This window comes from Besnoitia besnoiti, chromosome II (genome assembly GCF_002563875.1).
Source record: "Besnoitia besnoiti strain Bb-Ger1 chromosome II, whole genome shotgun sequence".
Taxonomy (NCBI): domain Eukaryota; phylum Apicomplexa; class Conoidasida; order Eucoccidiorida; family Sarcocystidae; genus Besnoitia; species Besnoitia besnoiti.
The window spans coordinates 2,440,894-2,463,199 of NC_042357.1; the positions used below are offsets into that span (position 1 = coordinate 2,440,894).

Genomic DNA, 22,306 nt, shown 5'->3' on the forward strand with positions numbered 1-22,306 from the left:
GTGTACAGCTGCCGCCGAAGCCGCATCCGTTCGCTGCCCGCCATCGCGAGGACTGAGCCAAGGCCGCACCCACGTATTAGCGTGCCAACGAAGGGAAAGAAACGAAAGATGCGAATTTTGCAGGAGTTATCGCAGCATGCATTCGAGCGCACAAAACCTTGTTCCGAGCTAATAAGCAAAATTTATGGCGTACGTTTCTATCTAGCAGCGACAAAATTCGCCGGTTAATCGTGAGAAACCCGCTTACACTGACTGTCGGCGACCCCTGTTTAGTCGACTCAATTACACAAGCACCTTTCAAGAAGAGAAAGCCTCCAAACTCGACAAAAAGCGAGTGCTAGACATGATTGAATAGGTCATGCAAATATATACAGAACCGTTAAGCTGTTGGCACGAGACTCGGATCCCTCCGACAGAAGGGGGCGCTTGACCCGCCGTTGCGTGCTCCGGTCAACGTATCCCACGATCCCCAGGATGAGTAACCCCTGACACTGCGGCCTAGGGACATGGGCCCCATGAAAGAGACGCTCGAGGTGAGACCCCATTGTTGCCGTGCAAACCGAGCGTCTTGGTGGAAGCCAGAAACGTGCAGAGGTGAAGGCCAACTGAAGTTGGCTGGGCAGGGTCTGTTCGCCTCCCGATCGTGCTTCTAAGTCACTGAGCTATCGCTCGGCAGGCGAAACCCCCCGTAGCCACGAGGCGTCGGTGAACGGGGATCCTGTGAGTGCCTTGACTCTCGCACTGTGATCCACAAGCGATGGCTGCTGCGGCGAAGTCTTGCTCACAAACCGCAAGGTGCCTGAATCCGCACCATGACAGCCGTACACGAACGTGGTGTGCATTGCGATTCTATTCGTTCGTCTCTTTGTCGGTACCTGTTTGCCAAAAACAATCCCCAAGTCTCATTCAACGTACGGAAAGTCGAAACACTGTGGCTGGAAGCGCCAAATGGCCCCGGACTCGATTTCTCTTGAGGCAGCGTGGCGTCGACGCAGACGGCCACAGCCCGTGGGCGCATACTCACACATGGGATAGCTTCAGTGGCCCCATTCTATTAGCAGGCTGCCCTCTTCAAGGGACCGACGGGATACATGCCGATGAGATCGGCACTGGGGCAACACCGTGCACAGAAATTCAGAGCGAACACTGCTGCTGCAAGGTGCATGTGTGAGTTCCTTGAGCCTTCGAATATGGAAGCATCGTGCAAAGAAAGATGCTGAAAACCAATATAGTGGCATGTTCGTGCCGGTGAAGCCACAACGCCATATTAGACAAGGCGGACATCAACGCAGCTCGGGCCGAGCCGCGAGAGGCTGTCACCATCATCCGTTCGTAACTGGGGAGGGTGCCGGAGAAGAATGGACAGAGGAAATCCGCAAAAACACCAAAATGGAATGAAGCGCAACAGAAATGGCGAATCTAATGTCCTGTGATACGCAACAGTCTTGAGAACAGTGATGTTGTGGCGGTGTATTCATAGACGGCGTCGTTTTTCATAAGGCGGGCAATGGTGGCAGGTTTGACAGACGGAACAGAGGCAAGCTCCGGGTGCACTGATACTTGCAACGAATTCAGGGATACTCCTCGTTTTGGACCCCTCCGTTTTACACCGCAAAGCACGCTATGTGAAGCCAAATGGTCAGCCTGCTGATTGGCAGGAACCGTGGTATAAACTGGGCGATCGGGTCGAGTTTCTGCGACGCTTCGACCGACTCACGCGACCGTTGCATGCACGGCCTGCGCGGGTCCGTTGGGCTCGGACCCCGCTCGGCGCGGACGGGTACGCCGGAGGTAACACGGGATTAGAGACTCTCCTGCGGTGTGCTGACTTCGGAAGTCGGCGGAGCCATTTTCACTCCCAAAAAAGCACTACGCATACACCCTCAAAGTATCACACTGGCGAAATAAACCAGGATGGAGTCGCCGAAGATATGAAGCTGTTATAGCGGCGTGTGCAGATGCTGCAGGTACCGCAAGACTGTCGGGACTCGTGAGACACTGCCGCTAAATTTGGAGACGGTGTTTCGTTGCTTTGTCTCAAAGAGAGCCCTGAAGCTGTAGGAAACTAGGTGCTTCTCCTGTTGATTATCTGACGAAGTGATCCATTTCACCGCTTGCTATCCAGCAAGCAATAGTGTTGTAAGTTGTGGACGTTGGATACTCTTCAGCCTCTTCATCTCACCGATCAACCGATGTCCCCATGTACCCCAAGCGCTGCCAGTTTCATGACGCAACTCGTAAACACACTTGACATCTGAGCTCCTGACCACGTGCACTTGGCAGACACCAAGGCCAAAGCCGCACACGCCTATGCGCCGGCGTCAAGAACGGCGTGCACACACAATACGGAAACGGAAACACTAGACACCTCTACTCAGTTTTGGAAATCAAGGCCAAAACCAACAAAGCAGTGAAATATGTGCATGAAACGACGGTCCCTCCGGCTCCAGAAGTACATGGAGCTGTGGTAGTCGTCTCGCTGGGGGGTGGCGGACTTGTCAATCCGTTGTCAGTTTTTGCCTGAGCAATGCTGATCAGAACCTTGCAAGGCTCTTTTCCCGCTCGCTGGGGGTCACTGCTCTTGCACTGGTAGCATAGCGTCTTCGCGGTCTCTGGAAGGTCTGCAACTCTGAGAGTGTAGGCTGCAGTGGCTGCGCGTGCTGAAGTGGCGTGTTGCACCAGAGATGCACCGGGAACAATGCTGTCGAGGGGGGCCTCGTCGCTGCAGCCCTCACCCTGAAGACCCTGATCGAAGAGTGAGGGACTCAGGCTTTCACCACTTTTGCATGTGAACGTGACGGAGGTGTTAGGCGACGTGATCTCGAGAGCCTTCTCGCCCATGTTGGTGCCGCATTCGCCTAGAAACAACGCATGTTCAGATGAACGAAAATATCCTTACAAACACTCCGGGGAATAGGGCGCACTGTACAAGAACCCGGCGACAAACAAACGTGTTCTGGTTACTCGCTGCGGCAGCCACCATCTTGTTCAAGGCCGGGGGCGACCGTCAGCGTAGTGATACAAATCACTTCCCGCACGCCATACGAACACGTCTAGCAGAGTCCGTCACAGGTCGAAGATATGAAGCTACGATTATAAGTGTTCACTTAGCTCTGGACAGCGCTGCTCCCATAATACTCTGCTATGACGGCAGGTGCGTAAAGCGAACGAGACGAGGTACCGTGTTTGATCTGGAAGGCTTTCAGAGCCGAGTGACTGGCATGTACAAGCCAGCCCTGGTGTATCGAGTTCACTGAGCACACCAGACTCAAATGTTGGATCATCAGTTAAAGACAAAACAAGGGTACGACGTTTCTATTTGTCTGACACAGTTTAGTTGCCTAATGGTAGCAAACGACCTGAAGATGCGTTAGACGAGATCTCAAGAGGAATCTCGTTGTTCTCTTTTTCCGGGCAAGCTGGTGCCTGTTGCAGGCGCATCTACAAATCAGCGTTAGTCTGCTATGTTTGCCCGAAGACTTACTCGGGACTGGGTAGTCGGCGTCTTTCATCGGTGGGCCCCACACAGCGATCTGGACCTTGCAGGGTGCTTGATCAGGCTGGACGTTTATAGCTTGGCGGGTAGCCTGCGATCGGCTGCCCTCATGAGCCGGGTCGGATGCCGAACACTGAACATATACTGTAGCCGCCTCCTCAGGTTTGGCTGGCGGTGTGAAAGTGCCTGTGTTTGCGTTAGGTTCCCATTTGGCCCCAGGGACCGCCAGCTCGGCGGTTGCATCGCAGGCTGACGTCTTGCACACTAGCGAAGGACCTTCCGGCGTTCGTGGAGGATACAGACTTCCGACCTTGCCACCACACGTGATAGAAATCCCTGCGGGGTTGTTGGCTGTAACGGATACCACAGAGCTAGGCTCACTACACGTATTTGCTCCATCGGCGGACACTGAGCTGGCAAGTACGAAAAGGTACACGATCCAGAGCAGCGCAGCAGATCTGACGTATAGGACATGCGAGGATGGCAATTCTTTGAAAGTAGCCACGCCGGGTGCAGCGATGGCCCCACACACGGATGCTTTCATTCTCTACTACAGACAGCAAAGCATGGAAAACCCTACTCGACTGAAAGGGTAACACGCTTGAAAATATGCAGCCGGCCGGAGCGAGCCGTCAAGCTGTTCTCCTCATGCCAGTCTGCATGCCTGCCTGCTGTTCACATAACACCTTGCCGTGATTTCCCTCTCATCGCAAATGCATGCTGCATGCCGCGTTAAGAATTATTTCGAGCATGAACAAGCCGAGCACGGAGCCCATGGAATTGAAAGAGCAACTGCCAATTTTAACAGCCGTCCTAAGCCATGACAGATGGCGCCTTCTAAGCAGCTAAAAATCGCACGTCCCGCACCGACTCCGTTGAGCGGTTTTATTGCGGCCAGATCTCTTTACCATGATTCCTCCGCAGATCCTCATCGGTCTCTCAGTTCTGGTTAGCTCTCGGAGATATGATTGGTTGAGGAACCTGAACATTGCTTTTCAATTTTCTTTCTTAAGGAGAACAGTCCTCTAGTCCGTTAGTGCACGCTCGTATCTGCTCTACTAGAAAATGCTTACTCGTGAAGGCATCAATCCAATAAGAATGAGAAACGCCAGAGCTGTCCCGCGAAACAAACAAAAGCTTTCAGCGTACTGCGCTTACATATGAGGCACCCCATGACCGCTTTTCGAGTCGTGCCAAAAAATCTCTCTTCGGGTTTTTCTCCCGATCGCACATTTCGCTTTTCACATGGTGGTCGCATTCAACCGAGGAGACGTCCTGAGGTAGTTTGCAGTGGGCAACACCGAAGGGGTGATAAACAACTCCCCACTGCAGAAATTGGGCTTCCGACCAAATTGGTACTGCACCAGCTGGCTGTCTGGTCCCATGTGTGGTCTAAGCACGAGGCGGCTGCTACCGTCTCTTGTATTCTCAGGCATCCATCGGCAACACGCCGCGAGCGGGCTGCGACATGGACAGTCGGGACGGCCGCATACCTCTGCGAAAATGCTGTGCGGCTAACGCAGTGCCGATTCTGAGCTACAGCTGCTCAACAGCTTCCTACCTGGTGGCAGACGATGCATTCCCCCCGATTTCAGATGCTTCCCCCGATTTCAGATGTCTTTTGTCTCGGGGTATGCAGTCATGCGGGGTGTCGGTTTGGAGTTGTAATCTCAAGTGCATTGCAGTCCGCAAGTGCCACTATCGTACGGGCATTTTCCTGCTCGCCGTACTGCCGCAGCACTCACTCGGGATCGGGTACGGAACGTCCTGTTTCGGAGGTCCCCACACGGCGATCTGAATTCTGCACACTTTACTTTCATGTGGTGCGTCAAGTACACGACCGCTTCGCTGCAGGTGAGCCTCCGTGGTAGCGGTAGACGGAGTAGAGGAACACTGCCCATATACAGTGGTTGCTTCCTGTGGAGCCTCTGAGACAACAAACGAGCCGTTGTAAGAGCTTGTAATCCACAGTGCGAAAGGGAGTGCGAGTTTGACGGACTCTGTACAGGCCGAATTTGTGCACACCAAATTAGCGGATCCTTCGCGTGGCGCAGCGTAGAGATCCTGGATACCGTGGTCGCAAAGTCAACAGTGGGCACGCCTTTCGCTACCAAATTCAGAACTTCAGTGCCTGCAGTACACTCGACGACACGTTCAGCTGTGCAGCAAGAGAGAAGTGTGCAAAACGAAGTGCCTAAAAGCACTGAAGTCGCCCGTGGGCTCCGCCGATGCGCGGGGACTCCGCATCCACAGGGGCAGCCACGCTGGTGTGCGTGGAGACACGCGAGGCAGTTTGCGTCGTCGAGGAGCGCAGGAGAAAAGGGAAGCGGCACGATAGGTCGACGGGGATAGAGAAGAGGGTACTGGAGAGCACAGGGAGACGCAACAGAAGCAACCGCGTGCTTCAGCATAAATATGACGCCAACTGCATAGACGTCTCAGCGCGCTCGGTCGGGGCGCGGACGGCGGACGCAGCCGAGCTATCAGCCCTTGAGCACTGCTTAGCTACAGTTCTCCCAAGTGAGGAGCTCCCTTAGTAGCCTGAAGAGCGCACGAAACAAATATGCAGAAGTACGCACTTGAAGGGGGCTGAACGTAGCATCTGCAGCGCCGAACCCCAGAGAAGGAGCGATCGACCAGCCGTAGTGTGCACCGCCGGGCGTCCTGCCGCGGGTTCGAGGGATGCGAAAGGAGACGTGTGCGGCGCCTCTTAGGGACGACTCGCTTTTTTTGTGCGAGCGGACAGTAAAATCCATCAGCCGGCTGCGTGGGGATAAGCAGGTACGCATGGAAAGACATGGAGGTGAAAAGGGAGGGATCGGCGAGAGTGCTTCCGAGGCGATTTGAGAGCCCCTTTCATACGCGAGAGGCGCCCACTTCTTCTGCACGCCCGTGTGCAGCTGGATCCCCTGCAGAAGAGCGCAGACGGAACGATCCCACGCCGACTGCGTCGCAATTGCGCGTGGATGCGTTTGTATTTCTCTGTAGCCGCTGTGTTTCTCTTCTTCCCGGTGGCGAGGCACCAACCGAGGTGTCTGGTCAAAAACCTCTGGTGCCTATCTCAACCAACTATGATCCTGAACTCAGATCCTTGTTGTCCGAGCTTCCCTCTCCGTAGCGCCCGGCGCTGGGCAGCGAGTGCGTCCGGAACAGCTTCACGCGCGATGTGGAAGCAACGGTATCAGTTGCTTCACTCTGCAACGAGCTTTCTCACATGCTGGTCTCTAAACCTTATTACGAGGAAACCTAGGTGGAAACTCCAAAGGCGCGCCGTTAAAACCGTTATATTTTGCAGATGTGGTTGGAGTGGCTGCAGCGTTTTGAAAAAAAGGTTCCGGGCGTTGCTGGACACCAGCCGAGCTGTGGATCTACCGCTGCGTTTGATTAGAGCATTCTGCATCTGAAACTACGCGTACGTTTGTGCGCCGCTCCATGGGAGGCGGCACACGCCCCCGGAGATGCATCGACGAAAACGGGCGAATCGCCAAAGGGCCGGAGGCGAACAACAACGTTACATCAACGTTGACAGTACCAGTGCGACGCTGACAGTTGCAGCCATGCACACAACAGTCCGTGGCAAGACGTGTCCGGCTTCAGAAGCGTCAGGCGCTGAGGTTGTGGCCCCGCCAGGGATAATTGGGGTAGTTACTTCGCCGTCAGTCTTCGCCTCCTTCACAGTGATCAGTATCTTGCACGCTGCGTCTTCCGACATTTGGTTGGCGGCACTCTTGCACTGATAGCAAAGTGTCTGCGGGGACTTTGGCAGGTCCTTAATCGTCAGGGTATACGCCGCTGTGTCGTCAGCTGTTGAAGTCGCGTGTTGCACCAGAGATGCGCCAGGAACAACACTCTCCAGCAGAGCCTCGCGGCCGCAAGTGTCGCCTTGGAGGACTCGGTCAAACAACGGAGGATTCAAAGTGTCGCTCTGTTTGCATGCAAACGTAAGCGTTGTGTCGTTAGACGTGATCTCGAATTCCTTCACGTCGGCGCCACCGTCGCACTTGCCTGGAGATGAAAACAGCATCGATCCACAAATGCTAGGCTCAACCGTAAAACTGCAAACCAGGCTTCAGCAGCTGACTCGTCGTAACACACAGCTTCGGGGTAAATGGAGTCCTCGAGGACGAATTGCCACAACAACGCGACTTCCCTACACGTTAGAGCTTCGACTTAAAACCAGGTATGCGGAGTGCTACACATTAAGCAAAACGGCAGGTGCATTGCTCATTCCGAATGAGTCAGATTCCGACCCGAACAAATACCGCATGCATCATTTATCATGGGAAGCGCGGGACAGTGTGAGACGCAGCCGTCATAGACCGATCGGCACAGTCACGGTACGAAATTTGAAAACAAACAAATGAGGAAGAAGTCTTCGTCAGTTCATGTCGAGTGGGTGGCACCCTGTTTTGGAGGTCCCCACACGGCGATCTGAACCTTGCAAGGCTTTTTATCGAGTTGGTCGTCCTTGACTGTGTGCGCAGCCTGCAGGGCTCCGTGATCAGGATTCGTAGACGAAGATTCACACTGAACGTAAACTGTGGCCGCGGCTTCCGGGTTTTCAGGGGGAGTGAAGGTGCCTGTGCTTTTTTGTGGAGACCATTGAGCCTTTGGAACTGCCAGCGGGGTGGTAGCATCGCAGGCGGATGTCGTGCACACAAGTGGAGAGGGGGGGGTGTTTGGCGGGGGATACAGAGTCGAGGCTTCGCTCGAGCACTTGATCGTAACTGCGTTAGGATGTTTGGCAATGACAGATACAACAGAGCCTGGTTCGCTGCACGTAGTATTTTGCTCAGCGTATGTAGAGCAGGGCAGTGCACAGAGGAAGAGAACACAGGCAAATACTACAGACCAAGTGAACACTCCACGTCGTCGCGACACCGCTCCCTTGCAGGCGGGTGTGGCTGTAGCTCCGGAATAAAAGGCTAAGGCTCCCATTTTTCCTGGGAGGAACGAAGAAAAGAGGAAAGGCTAAAGAATACTAGGGGCACGATGATCGCGGTGTGTGTTGTGTGCAGTTGAAAACACGCTCCAACAGGCACGGGTTTTCGTCTCCCGTTCGCGGCGCCCGCATCGCCGAGGTGCTTGCTGCATGCCGCGAGAACCTTGGCTAGTTCGGCGCGATGACGGTCGTGCAGACAACACGCGGCGGGAATCTCTGAATGAAACGAATCTGTCTTCCTCTCCATTCAGCTCGAACTCTTTTTTCGAGCCAACGTCATCTGAATTTCTTTGGTCTAAGAGGGGAGTGATTGCTGCCCTTCTCGTCGTGTAGTGGGTATAGCTGTGTGCGAACGCAGCTTCTGAACAGTCAATGCTGAAAATCCCTAAACCACAGGTTAACCATGAGGAGTGTCGCTTTTGAGCACTCAGCGATTCATGCGGTAGTTCCCCCCATACAGTTTTCCTGAAAAACCACAGGAGAGTTTCTGCAAGAGGGCTCACGTTTGGGGGCTAGCAACTAACTCGGGAGAGACTCGCTGAACCATTGCAAGGACTTGTACGAGGCGATGTGATTTGTTTCTTACTGCCCTCGGTGGCGCATTGCTATGTGGGAGAAATACATTGACTTTGCTAGAGCGTGCAGCCGGACAGTCTCACTAGTGGCTTAGAGACATCAACACTTTGCTGATGCACAGACGGCAGAAATCAGTTGACATCGGTATCGCTCCCGCGGGCGTTGGCTGTGTGTGTTGAAGAGTACCAGCGTCAACAGGCATTTCTACGGTTGCCTCATGCAGGCACTAGACCGGCACCACTGCGGCATGCGGACTGCAGGCACGAGTGTGACGCAGTAGTACGCCGGGCAGGTCGTGTCCTTCCTTAAGTGCCGGGTTGGAAACGCAGATACAAATCAAGGCACGAAAGACAGATCGAGGCGGAATCACTAAGCGTATTTCCAAATTTTCAGAATACGAATATTTGTGCTTCGGTTGGCGACTGGGTCGTCAAATGACTGAACTTCGACATGAAGACCTTTGGCGGCAAACGCGGAAAACATGGCATCGTCTGTCTTCTCCGATCTCGTCTGATGAGCGAGGAACACAACCAATGGGGCGACGCTTCCGCGTGTCGCCTCCGCTCCTCCGGTTGGTGTCGCCGCGCCTGTCGCCTCCATCAGTTCTTTATTTGTTTCAGCAAACCAGTCGATTGTCTCAGCAAGGGGCTCTACCAGATTAGTCAGCCACACAATGTCTGCACCGAGGATCACTTCAACTTCTCCAGGGTTCAAGACTCCTTCAACAAGCTCAGCAAACTTCTGCGGCTCGTTCCAGTCGAGGGGGCACACAGCAACCTGGCTCTTCCCTTCTTGCATCTCGCCTTCTGAGTCGACCTGTGCGTTCCCAGCAACACTTCCACTGTCCGCATCCGCCCTGCGGCACAGCTGCTTCTCTACAGCGAAGTGGCGATTCCGCCTGACATTCTCCGTTAGCGGTCCCAGGCAATAGGGCAGGTCAGTTAGAATTACAACGTTCTCCTCTGCGTCGACCCGTCGCCCCGCTCTGTCGGAGGATCCTATAGGATTTGACGAGTTCCTAGTCGCGTTTTCGCCCCTCTGTACATGACAAAATTCTGTGCCAGTTCCCTGGCAGACTGGGGTCTGTTGCTCGTGCCGCTGGTGCTCCCGAGACATGTGCGTGCCGGCGGCCGCAGCGGCAAGGCCAGCGACGCCCAGGCCCGCGCCCAGCTCCAGAATTACGCGCCGGCGCCCGGCTCGCGGCGGAGGTGAATGTCCCTTGCATCGATCCTTCGTGTTGTCTGCTACGCATGGAGCCTCCTCTTCCGCGCCGCCCGGAGGGAAAAGGCGCTGCTCAACGAAACGCGCAAGAACGACGCTGCCGTCCCAGACCGACTTACCTGAAAACGACGAGGACGAACAAACCGAAGCACCGAGCGGTGAGCGGAGGCGAAAAAAGGATGGAGAGGCACACAGAGGTACACTAGGACGCCAGTGCGCCCTGACAAAAGATTCCAGCGTCTGCAGCGCTCGCGACCTCACGCTCAACTCATTTGTCCTGCTCTCACACTAGTAACCCGGTGAGAATCACGTTGCATGAACAGAGGCGACGCGTGGTCGCGGCTCCGCATCAGCGACAGCTAAAGCAAAGACCTTCAAGATCTAGACCAGTAGGCCACCTCGTAGTATATGCCCCCCCAAAAGCCGATAAATAACCCCGTCTCAGAGAGGAACACAGTGCACGTGACCGTATGCGCAGAACACGCTGGTCGCCAGTGCGCGGCCGAAAATGCCGACATTCCGCGACTCCTTAGGCGTCGTGATAGACGAGGCGGCAGCCAGAGTGTCACCGCAGTCCGCAGCACAAATGTATCTCCTACACCGCAAGCCTCACCTGCTGCTGACGCCCTGTCACTACGGTTCCATGTCTGTGTACGGAGGGGGGCCTGAGTGATACCCGGCTGGCTCTGTAATCTGAGCGCGCAGGGGCGTCTCGCGTTCCTTACCCGTGTCGGCATCTTGCTGGAGATGCGCGGGGCGAACCTGCGAAGGTCCCTCTACGTATAGCGGAAACCCATGGACTTCGAACTCGCCTCGCGCAAAGTCATACGGGAAGCGCTTCCACTCGATCGCCAGCAGAGGGGCCGCCGCGGCCGAGTTCTGTAAGACGGTCCCAGCGCCACGCCCACTCGAATCTGAGTTGCCGTCGTCGCTGTTGATTCCCTGCAGGAGGACTTTCCGGTGATATCTGTCCTTCGAGTGGCGAGGGGCGGCGGGTGAAGCTGGGACACCGTCATCTGCAGCTGTCCTATCGCTGCCGTCTCTGGTCACTTCCGCGGAGGAGTTTTCCGTCACAGACTCATCAGAGGTGCTGTGGTTCTGCCTTGACTCCGAATGAGGCAGAAAGTCAGGAAGGCCCTGATTCGGGGCTGGTGCAGCCGACGGAGGCGGTGCTGGGCACGCGCAGGGCTCTGCAGCGAAACACGCGGCATCTTCGTCTCCTCGCAAAGGAGGGCTCGCCGGGTTTTTGGGCTCACAGGCTTCCCCTGTTCTGGAGCCCGGATTGGAGTCAGTGTGCATTGACGTGAATACTGAGCGTATCGAGTGCTTTTCTAGATCAGGGATAGTAGTATCTCTAGTTATGACTCTCGCAGGCTCCACTGCAGTCTCCTGCCGGGCAGAGACGGCTGCAGCACGCATATCCAGAAAAGGCCAGAGTGGAGCCGGGGAGAGCCGCGGCTGCTCAGCTGGGAGTAGAAAATTCCACCGAAGTGCGGTGAAGAAAAGGAGGAAAGCAGAGACAGAGCTACAGATGGGACGCCAACATTGGGGTCTTACGGGCGCCATCGCCGTCTCCCTTTAGGACGGCGAAGCCAACTAGCTTTCTCGGGCGCAGCGTCATATCCGTCGCAGTCGAAACGCCGCACACGCCCAATGAGAGCACAGCAGGTAGCGTCCTACGATGAATTCTTCTCTAGACAACAGCCAAACGTGAGCAAGCTTCACTTTGGAAGTCGGCAGCCATCGATGTATGTGCGCATGCTTAATTGATGCCGCATGCGGTGTGGCATGCAGTATTCGCGCGTCATTCGACGGGGAGACAGAGGTGATAGTTCTTTTGTCTCGTGGTTCCGCGTTGTACTGGAATGGCATCTCGAATTTGGAGCAGAACATGTCTCTTCCACCCCGGTCACCACTGGCATGTTTGGGTGTGCAATTTTCTCTAGAACCCCGCGCACCGATCCGCTCCACCTGGCATAGAGTAGAACAAGCCTTTGCTCTGAGCGCTAGCGCAAGTCCTTCGGTGATGTCTTACTATCTACGGGACGGATTATGCAAAAAATAGATACCCACGATATTATTTATATGTCCAGCGGAGCTCGAATATGATGAGGCAATCTTGGATTCACAGGGAATGAGTGTCATATTCTGAGAGAAGTGTGTGCCCGTAGAACATCGTGATATTGTTCACCATCTGCATGGCTCGCGTACTTTGCAGGCTCTGTCTTCAAGCGGGCTGTGACAATGTAATGCAGCGGAATATGGAGTACGTCGGGAAATTTTCACCATTTTAAAACCAGTTGGTCGTCATGCCTGAACTATCGAAATATTTGTCTGATGCTCGGGTCTCAGTTCGTAAGCCGTTAGAAAGAGTCTTTGAGAGGGAAAGAACACACACGAGGATAATAGAGTGCCGTTTTGCATGAAAACTTCAAATGTTCATTGATGATCACAATGAGTGAACACGTCGGCTTCTGAGTCTTGATGGATGGCAGAGGACAATGCCTCAAGAAGGAATTGGCGTGGTACCTGCTGTTTTGCAAATCCACCTGTTCCACAAAAATATGAACTGCCACACTGGGGGTTCTTCACCTGTCAGCATTTACAGTACACATGTATACCTTTGTGCATATGAGTATTTGTATGCTAATTCGTATTCGCGACCACAGAGGGCCGCCAGTCATCCAGTTCATTCGGCTCGAAGAGCTCAGCCTCATTGGCTCCAGGTCCATTCGAGTGTGGGTGCGAAGGGCACGGCTACCCAAGAGGTCATGACGCAATTGTCAACCGCACTGGTAAGCTTATCTGAACCAACTGGACGACTCTGCGCTTGAGCACACCTGAGAGAACACCCATGCTTTTAGCGCCGGCTAAGCGTCTGGCATAAACGAGCTCGACGTTTCCCTCGTAGACACCGGGCGGAAGCACGCTGGCCTGAAAAGTAATTTCCACTTCTCCAACGGGATCCGTAGTTCCTCCTACGTGTAGCTCCGTAGAAGAGACGGAGAAGAACTGCAGCTGACTAAGAACGATCGCGCGATAGGCGTTGAGCCGCGCACCGGTCAAAGAGATGTTCTGATGTCTTCTGTCGCTTATAGCGCTTTGAACAAGAACATCAATGACTTGTTGGGGCTGCAGGATTGGGTTGTAGGCAAGAATTTCCGCAGCAACCCCACTGACCATCGGAGCGGCCATCGACGTCCCGCTGCTCAGCCGATAGCCGCTTCCCATCCACGTGCTTGTGATGCTTTCTCCTGGAGCTGTGAGGTGAACGCTGTTGTGACCGTAGTTCGACCACTGCGGCAGCGCACCATCTCGTGCATGCGCGCCAACAGTGATTGTCCAGTCCCTCAGGAAAGATGCTGGATAGTACGGAGTTTTCGTGATATCCATTCCGTCGTTGCCTGCCGCAATGACGAACACGCTTCCGCTTGCGTCAGCTACTGCCTCCTTTAGCAGGACTCCCAGAATCTGAGTTCCTGGGCCTGAGCAGGCACGGGAAACAGCGAAACAGAACTCGAAGGGCAGCCCTGGGGGGAACGAAGATAGCAGTGAACAGCGAGAATGGAAGCGCTGCCTCTGGGCCCGGCTCTAGCCATAGATCGCAGGCTCATCTGGAGGGGAGCAAACCGCTCGGCCTGCGTCAGCCCGCCAGAGGCTATAGCGGATGCGCCTGTGAGGCGCCAAGAGCACCCGTCAACACCAGGGATTACCGGGCGCCCGTACACCATGAGGGTTGACAAGCAGGGCTTGTGCGTAGTATATGCGATAGTGAGACAGCATTCGTTGGTTGTGTCAAAGGCAGGACATGTCGTGCTCCCCTTCCAACAGTGTCCGCGCGGCCTTTTCGGACACATTTCTGTTGTGTTGGCCCCGCGACACACGCAGGCACCACTACATTGGTGTGTATAGCTACTCGTGAAGACTACGCTCATTTCAAGCATGCTATTCACGTGCGTACTGCATAGGGGATGAATGGAGACTCACCTGAGATGCCACCCCAAGAGTTGGTAATGACTTTCGCTCCATTGTCCAAAGCGTATCGGATCGCCGGAATCGCATGCGAAACATCTCCTTCTCCTTTGTTATCAAGAATCTTAAGAGCGATTATGCGAGCGTGGCTGCTGATGCCAGACACTCCTTGGTTATTGTTCCTCTGAGCACCTATAATTCCTGGTGGGTGCAACAGAATAAGCGGAGGCGGGGAACGCAAGTTGCATCATGTCCATGTAACGGTTTCTTATTCGCCCCCCCAGACGTCTGTCATGGCTAGGAATAGAGACGTGATGGAGGCTAACCTCCCGCGGCACTGTCCGGTGGCTCAACGCTGTCCTTCTTGGCCTCTAGACCTCTAGAATCTCTTGCGCTGTTACGTACTGATCCGTTGAAATACGCGGCACAGAAGATCTCTTACCTGCGACATGGGAACCATGGCCGTTGTCATCCATGGGATTGTTGTTGCTATGAAGAAAATTCCAGCCGTACACGTCATCGACATAACCGTTCTGGTCATCATCAAACCCTGGCACGCCGTTCAGCTCCTGCTCGTTGACCCAAATGCTATTGGCAAGATCAGAGTGGATGTAGTTAACGCCTGTGGCAACGCACGAAAGAAAAGTCCGGAATGCACTTTGTCCACGCTCTAAGAGCACTCTGACATTTCTTGACAGGAATCTTGTCGCAGGACAGGGAGTGTACCGACTGCGCCGTCTAAGCGTGGAGTCGGAAGGAACACGGAGGGCAACACCTGAAAAAAATCCGCGTCCTGCCGGAAACTTCGCGGCGCACAGTCATCATCACACAAATTAGACTATGGACACACCCGTGTCGATGACGGCGACGAGAACTTCAGGCTTCTGTTTGGCTTCATCGGGACGAAGGTTAAGTCGCCATGCCTTAACCATGTCGATGCCGTTTGTAGCAGCTGACCTGCCGCCTGCCCCAGTTCCTCTACGTTTTTCGGCGTCGCTCTCTTGGAGGCCGTGGATCCCCTCAGATGTCTGCGGAGCGAGCGGCAGCTGCATATCATCCGCTTTGTTTCCGATGCCAAGAACTCCTGTGCTGCTGCTTTCCGAGGGCAAAAGGGCAGCATCGTTCGTTGTATGCCACGTCCTTCCCTCCCACAACAGCAAGTGCTCCACTCTTCCGGTTTCTTCATTTCGGTTGGAATAATCAGAATCCTCCTCAGAAAGAGCCGTTGACCGTAGCCTTTCTCTGCCGAGGCGCGGTTCCGTTTGGCCTGCAGCTTCACACAGCTGTCTAACCTTTGCCAGCTGAGAACTGGTAGGAACTTGCTGGCGTGGATCTGCCCTGTCTTTTCCCCCTGCTTCACTCGGCTTACCCTCCAGCTCTTCTCGAGCCCGGAGGAAGCAGAACTCTGCGCTAATATGCGCATCCTGGGGCGGCGACCCGAGTGCCCATTGCAGTGTGAATAACGGGTCATTAGGGAACGGCGTGTAGCCGCCCTCCATCGCGCCCCTTCCTGAGCTTCGTGACGTCCTCTGCAGTGACCTGCTCCCGTTTCGTTGCTGGCCTGGCTGTGAGACGCCTTGCGCATGTTGTCCCTCGTGCACGGTTTCTCGCTCCTGAAGCGGATCTTCCTCATCATCCAACACGGGTATGTCGCCGCCCGCCGCTGTACTTCGTTTCTTCAGGAAATCACGCGCGGGTAGCTTGGAAGGAGGTGAGGCAGCTCCCTCTCCTGGCATTTTCACTGGGGTCTCCAAGTTACCTCCACTCGGACTAAGACCATCACTTCTGGTGAACGGCCGTTCAGGGTCCTCTACACCAGCTCGTGGAGCTTGTCGCCTCTCTGTGTCGCTTCGCTGTGGATTCTGCGCGGCAGTGGAGGACGACTCTCGCGTTTCGCCACTGTCGAAGTTCTCGTCATTGCCGAATAAGACACTTATTGCCTGGGCGTGGATCGGAGCGTCTGGAGCGATGAAGAGAATGTCACCGACGTAGTCTTGAGATGTAAACTCCTTCATGAAAGACTTCAGTGCCTCCACATCCTCGAAGTCGTTGTCTGGTTTTGCATCCTGCGTTTTGTTCTCAGATCGTGCACGATAATGCTTGAGGGACAGCTTGATGAGATCCATTCCACACAGCTCGTCGTCGTCCAAAAGTCTAGTTTTCATGGAGGCGTTCGCCTGCACTCCTTCAGCTTTTCCGCTTCTGTCTTTCTTTATCTCATGTCCCAGTTCGAAATCATCGTCGGTTTTGTACGCGTGGGCACTCGCTTTTGGCGCACGAGTATCGCCAGCAGCAGGACCAGGATTGCTTTTGACGTCATCAGGACTTTCGGAGGCGTTGGGAAAGCCATCGTGTACAGTTCCCGCCTCTGGAGCCTGGCTCTCGTCACGTCCAGCTGGTGGAATTGTGCTGAGATTTGGGTTGGAGTGAATTTTTCTGGTTGCACCAACGTTAGACTGCTCATTGACGCCCGGTGGGTTTCCAGCCCCTTTCCATATTTCGCCTTTTCCAGCATTCTTTCGAAGTTCCCGTTTCTGAGGTAGCCTCCGGAAGAGAGTCTTCACCGACTCGACTTCGGGGCTTGCATAACTTTTCAGCATGCGCTCCAATACCTGTGTTCGACGAAGAGGTGCCCCAACGATTCCGCCAATTTCTTCGTCTACGTATGCAGCTGAGATTCGTGGCTCAGTGCTAGCTTGATCAGTTCCAGGAAATACTGGCCGCTGTGCTGACTGCGTGTAGCCATCAATTCCAATTCCTTCGTCGGTGGCACGCCTTCCGGAAGCCGACCAAAGTTCTTTTATCTGCGATAGGTCGAGAGGTGATGCCGGTCCTGGTGGTATTGGGTAGGTCGAGGTCATATTAGTTGATTCGCGAAGGCTACGGACGTCGATGCCCATATCGGGTGGTACATAGCCACACAGTCGAGCTTCATGATCCGTCTGGTTCGCTATGGATTGCGCGTGACTCCACTGGGCGCACGGAAGTCCGATCTGCAGTTGCTCTCCTGCTCTTATCGTTTTAGGATCTTCAGCGAGCGTTGGAGATGGACGCGAAGAAGAGGACGGCGACTTTCTGTCTGCGCCGAAAAGTGGGGAGACATGACTCCACCTTTCGTTTTCTTCAAAAGCAGCCTCCTCTTCTTCCAGGTCCAGGGCTTTGAGAGCCAGCAGCTCGCGCTCAGAACAACGCCAGCCGACCAAAATCCTATCGTTGTAGAAGAGCGGCCGTCCGGTCTCCTTATCTACAGGGCTGCCAAGAGCCTCCACATCCACGACAATCATCTGCCGACGCGCAGGGGATGGACTGCGGTCGGGAACCGGGGGTTTAGTCTTCATGGTCTTACTCTTTGGTTTGTTCGAGGCCTTGACGCCGGCTTTCGTCGTCTCTAACCGCTCAGTCGAGGGGGGCTTGCTATCGCCATGCATTGCCATCCACAACAGGTCTGCGTTATCCCTTTGTTCGTGTAGTTGATCGACTACCTCGTTTTGCAGCTGTGAAGCCGAGGACGGCAATGCATCGGTCCAGTCGTCTTGCACGTCAGCAGAGGGTGAAGGGGAGGCCCCCGCCACTAGTTGGTGGAGTTTTTGCATTGGCGATATCGCCCCTTCGCCCGCTTCCGTGTTGGTGTCAGCCCTGACTTCTGACGGCTCATCTCCATCGTTTATTTCCTGCACCACGACCCTTCCAAACGGCAGTGAGGTTAATCCATCCGCTCCCCGTGATATAACTGCGGCAGGAGAAGTATGCGTCCCACTGCGGCTGTGGCTGGTTTCTCTCCCTAGAAATCCCAATGCTCGACCGTCTCCACGCCTCCCAGAGGCGCGCCCACTGGAATGTGAGCTGGAGTCCTGGTCATCAGCCCGGACACTAGTCGCCAGATCACCGGTGAGAGCCGCTCCCACCTGAAGGCGAACAGCTTGGAGCATCCGCTGAGCATTCACCCAGTCGACGTTCCTTGTCTCTGCCGCAAGCAGCTGGAGAGAATCGACCCACCCTGCCCACGGTTCTTCCGGAAGTGAATCAACAGCCAGCGGATTGAAAGTTCCGGTGTTTACTGTGGCGGCGATCAGCGGCGCATCCCCCATGTTCCCCAATATGTGCGACTGTCCTGATGAAAAACCAGCAGGCACGGGCATTTGTCTGCGGGACTGCATACTGGCTGTTCCTGCGTAGCGCTCTCTCGTGTGGGCGGCAAACGGTTCACTCTCGCTAGACGACAGCCGCGCTTCTGTCGACTCTGAAATTGCTCTCTGCACGCCGTTGACCCTTGCGGCTAACTCAGGTCTCCGGCGGGGTCTGACACCTCCACGGCGGTCCTCGCCAGCGGCTGCAGCAGCGCTGCCCGAATTCGTGTTGTAGTGAGACCGGCCTGGACTTGAAAACAGGGCCGGATTGCCTGAAGCGGCAAGCAAACGATCCGAATGGCGGGGGGCCACCGTCTGACTATCCCACTCTGGAGCGTTGTCTGTGGGTTTAAATGTGCTCGAAACTCTGGACGACACACTTGCTGAAGACTGACACGAGATATCTGCAGGTCCGCAATCTACAATGGAAGGAGGCTGCTGTTGAGGTCGGCTCTGCTTCACTTGAGACTGCCTCTCCTCCACAGCGTGCATGAAAAACAAGTCTGCAGTCCGTTCAAGGGCGCTGGCAGATTTCTCGAAGTTAGTTGTAGACCTCACGAACAGCTTTACTTTCTCGTTAGCTGTCAGAGCGAAGGGAAGAGCTAGGCGCTCTCCCTGTTTCAACACGACCTCGAAGCTGCTTCTGCTGAGTCTCAGGTCTTCAATCAATAGCCAGCCTTCCTTATCCGGCTTAAGATTCAAGACAGGTGTCTTTTCCGCCGTTTGTCCGGCTTTCGGCCCTGGCAGAGGCGTCGCGCTGACAAGCCGGGAATTCGCTGAAGAAGCTGAGACATTTTCCAAGACGTAACTCCCAACGCTAACTGTAGGTGGAGGCTGCGTTTGCTTGAACGTTTGCTGGGCAGGTGACGTAAGAGGACTCTGAGGAGACGTCGGCATCGACGGACTGTGTGACTGTCCCGCACGACGCACTGTATTTTCCTCGTGGAGATTAGAGAGGTAGACGGCGGAATTCGTAGGAAGTTGCACCGCTGAACTGGTCGATGCCCCTCCGGAGAAGGCGCTCTGCGGATTTGAGGGCGGAGTTATGTCCCTGGAGAAGTCAGAGGGTGACGGAGGAATGACCGTGCCTAAGTGTGTTTGGGGGTTTGTGTCGAGAGCCTCGCCCACAGGGAAGAGGACCGACGACGTGCGGGGGTCCCCCATATGCGAGGCTGCTGCCCGCATGCAGGAGACAAGACGCACTCTCTCCGGAGGTCGAAATACAGATGTCAACACACTCCAGAGCAGCAAGCTAGCAAGCCCAGCTGCCCAAGCGTTCATGCGGACACCATTCGTTTTTGAGGAGAACGAGGAGGATCGCCAGATCTGGTGGCGACTGCACGGGGGGAGGTCCGAAGCTCGCTGATAGGGCCGTTGGATCTTACACGAAAGCGTCCCCCTCACACTTGTATTTCGAGAGATACCACGCGCGTCTGATCCAGATGAACAAGAGGGATTGAACAGTGCGACGTTTGGATGAACGGAAATTTGGCCTTGGCGTCGCGGATGTGGGCGGTCTTGACCCCTTCTGTTATCGGCATCAGAGCACCTCAATTGGCGATACAAAGGTGGCAAACGCGTGCACGCACCGAATTTGGGCGTGCGCCCTCTCCGGTGCTGTGCGTGCCTGTTGCCCGACTGATCTGTCTGGTCTCTCTGGTATAGGTTTTTCGCGGCTTGTGAATCCATCGTGAATGACAGTGCAAGAGCCGTCGTGATGTCTTCCACCTCCATATGAATCTATGTATTCTCTGACGCTCCCACGCCTACAGCCATAATCTCATTAGACAGCAAAACCGTGTAGGGTGCTTGTTCCCGCGGTGGAAACATCCGGAAGGTATCTACATTGAACCCCATCCAACAAAGATGCAGCCACAGTCCCCAAAGGTGGAATTGTCCAGTCAGCTGGCGGAGGTGGAAATCGAATGAAAACACCCTCCGCAGGGGCACAGGCGCTTCTTTGTTCTAGTAGGTTACGGTGGGTGTCCGAGTCCGCGTTATACTTTCGTCGGAAGAGCTCCGCCTCCGCGCCGCCACCGAATACAGCGAGCCTCTGTTATACTCTCAGAAATCACCAAATTGATTAGTGAGACTCAAGACCCTGTCCATATGCCAAAATGTCTTCTGGGCAACGGCCCAGTACCGAATAGTGTCAACAGATACAGGCTGGAACGAAATGGCTCCTCTCTTGGGCTCAAAAAACACAAGACACGCTCCACTGTACAGTCCTGATTGCATCATTCTGCCACTCACGCCAAGATTTTGAAAACGCATGAGCCACTGCTCATGATCCAAACCACCTCAACTTCACAGAAAGGGGCCAAGGTTGTACATTGACTTTTTACCTGTGGAAGCCGCTGTGCTTGTAAGAATCGAGAAAAGCGGAATCAAGCACGGTGGAGGATTCGTTCCGTACGACTGTGAGGTCAGTTGAAAAGTTTCGGCCTCCAGGCGCCCAAGTGACGCCTTTTTCAACGGGAGCTTGCCAGCGTGTGGCATGAGCAACTTGACGTTGAAGGTTTCTGCCCTCACCGCGGTTGGTCTGGTACGCGAAAACGTGCAATTTCCCACGACAGGGAGTTCTGCATCCCGCTCGAGAAGTCACGCAGCGTGAGCCTATGCTCGGGTGGCTGGAAGCGTGCTGGCTTCGTGCACACATATTTCACTCGTCAAAAAAGACGGCTAGCCCCAGTAAGCGACCCCCCGCGGCTCTGCAAAATCTCAACCGCCAACGATCGGAGAACGCTAGCCATTGATCCTCCCGAAGGGCTCTTTTGTAAAGGTGCTTCAGAACAGTTGCTACAAAGAGGCCACTCCTCTTTTCCCTCGTAACATAACACAGCCGAAGTATTCGGCAGTAACATGAACTGCGGGGCAAAAAAATTGGCTGAGGGAAAGACCAACTCGAGTGGTAGTCAATTCTCTCCTTCCGCCGCTCTGTCTGGCAGTCTAATCCCACGAATAGATTACACAGATCTCAGTTGCGTATGGTAACACCATCGCCATGCTTAGTGCTTCAGGGAAGACACTGCCAAGTCATCACTTGGCCGTGAGCATTCCGAGGCTGATTAGACGTTCTGTGCCGCTTCGCTTGGACTCTTTTTCTCCTCCGTAAAGTGTATATTCGTTGAAGAGGCGGCGCAATCTTGTGGCAAGCCCGGTTCTAAGGCACCCGGTGTCTGTGCGCGCTGACAGGCGAGCCACGAAGCATCACACGTTTGCACGACACTACAGTTTACTCTGAGATCGTGTTGCCGCCGCACCTCGCACGCACATCATATGCCACCACGCGCTCCGAAGCCATCACACCAAAGTAGCTTTGCGCAGGTTGGTTCGCGTTCAATCAAACGCTGCCTCACCCCTGGGGGTACGCACGTGAGGCGTGACGGCATTCGTCAACAGTGCCGGCTGCACTGCGTATGGTACACCGAGGCAACCGCACTAACATTGGTCAGCTGCTCATTCAGGCAGAAACCGCCACGCGTCAATACACGACTCATATCGCGCCAAGGCGGCTTGTTTGATGGTTTCAGTACGGCGGAAGCCACGGCTTCCAGCTGCCGGGAGTACTGGTGCGGCTACGTGTACGTGTGCGCGATCGCGCTCTCTCTCCGCGCAATTTTTGCCAACCGAAAGAATATTAAACCGTTTTCCACGCTCCCTCTGTGCAACGAATGGCGGCGGCGCAAGCACAGTCGGAACTTCGTAAACGAAAGGATATGATCGAATGACGGACGCTCCGCGTTTCTTAGACGATACGACCCGCCACACGCTTTCCCGAGCGTGCGAATTCCGCAAAATTATACAAACAAGGAAGCGATCCTACTGCTCGTGGGCAAACAGTCGTTCGCCGCATTCTTCAACGCTAGCGTGATGGCGTGTCCTACGGCCCCCATAGGGACGCAGATAAAATGGCGGTGGAGAAACGCACGGGCGTCCGCGTCCCCCATCGCTCTCCTGAGCGCCGATAGC

The 22,306-nt window shown here is 54.8% G+C and overlaps 4 protein-coding genes across 4 annotated transcripts; all 4 read right to left on the minus strand.

Annotated features, from left to right (window-relative positions):
• Positions 1-2,370: 2,370 nt before the first annotated feature.
• BESB_037020 (SAG-related sequence) lies at positions 2,371-4,040 on the minus strand (the record flags this gene model as incomplete). Its single annotated transcript, XM_029362288.1, has 2 exons — positions 2,371-2,858; positions 3,485-4,040. The coding sequence occupies 2 exons, from the start codon at positions 4,038-4,040 to the stop codon at positions 2,371-2,373; spliced, it is 1,044 nt and encodes a 347-aa protein (XP_029221253.1).
• A 2,967-nt stretch (positions 4,041-7,007) lies between these two features.
• On the minus strand, positions 7,008-7,520 carry BESB_037030 (SAG-related sequence; the record flags this gene model as incomplete). Its single annotated transcript, XM_029362289.1, has 1 exon — positions 7,008-7,520. The coding sequence occupies one exon, from the start codon at positions 7,518-7,520 to the stop codon at positions 7,008-7,010; it is 513 nt and encodes a 170-aa protein (XP_029221254.1).
• A 1,863-nt stretch (positions 7,521-9,383) lies between these two features.
• On the minus strand, positions 9,384-11,534 carry BESB_037040 (uncharacterized protein; the record flags this gene model as incomplete). Its single annotated transcript, XM_029362290.1, has 2 exons — positions 9,384-10,354; positions 10,961-11,534. 2 exons carry the CDS (start codon positions 11,532-11,534, stop codon positions 9,384-9,386), a joined length of 1,545 nt encoding a protein of 514 aa, XP_029221255.1.
• Positions 11,535-13,004: 1,470 nt separating this feature from the next.
• Positions 13,005-19,498, minus strand: BESB_037050 (subtilisin SUB8; the record flags this gene model as incomplete). Its single annotated transcript, XM_029362291.1, has 4 exons — positions 13,005-13,720; positions 14,223-14,408; positions 14,650-14,829; positions 15,058-19,498. The coding sequence occupies 4 exons, from the start codon at positions 19,496-19,498 to the stop codon at positions 13,005-13,007; spliced, it is 5,523 nt and encodes a 1,840-aa protein (XP_029221256.1).
• Between the last annotated feature and the right edge of the window lie 2,808 nt (positions 19,499-22,306).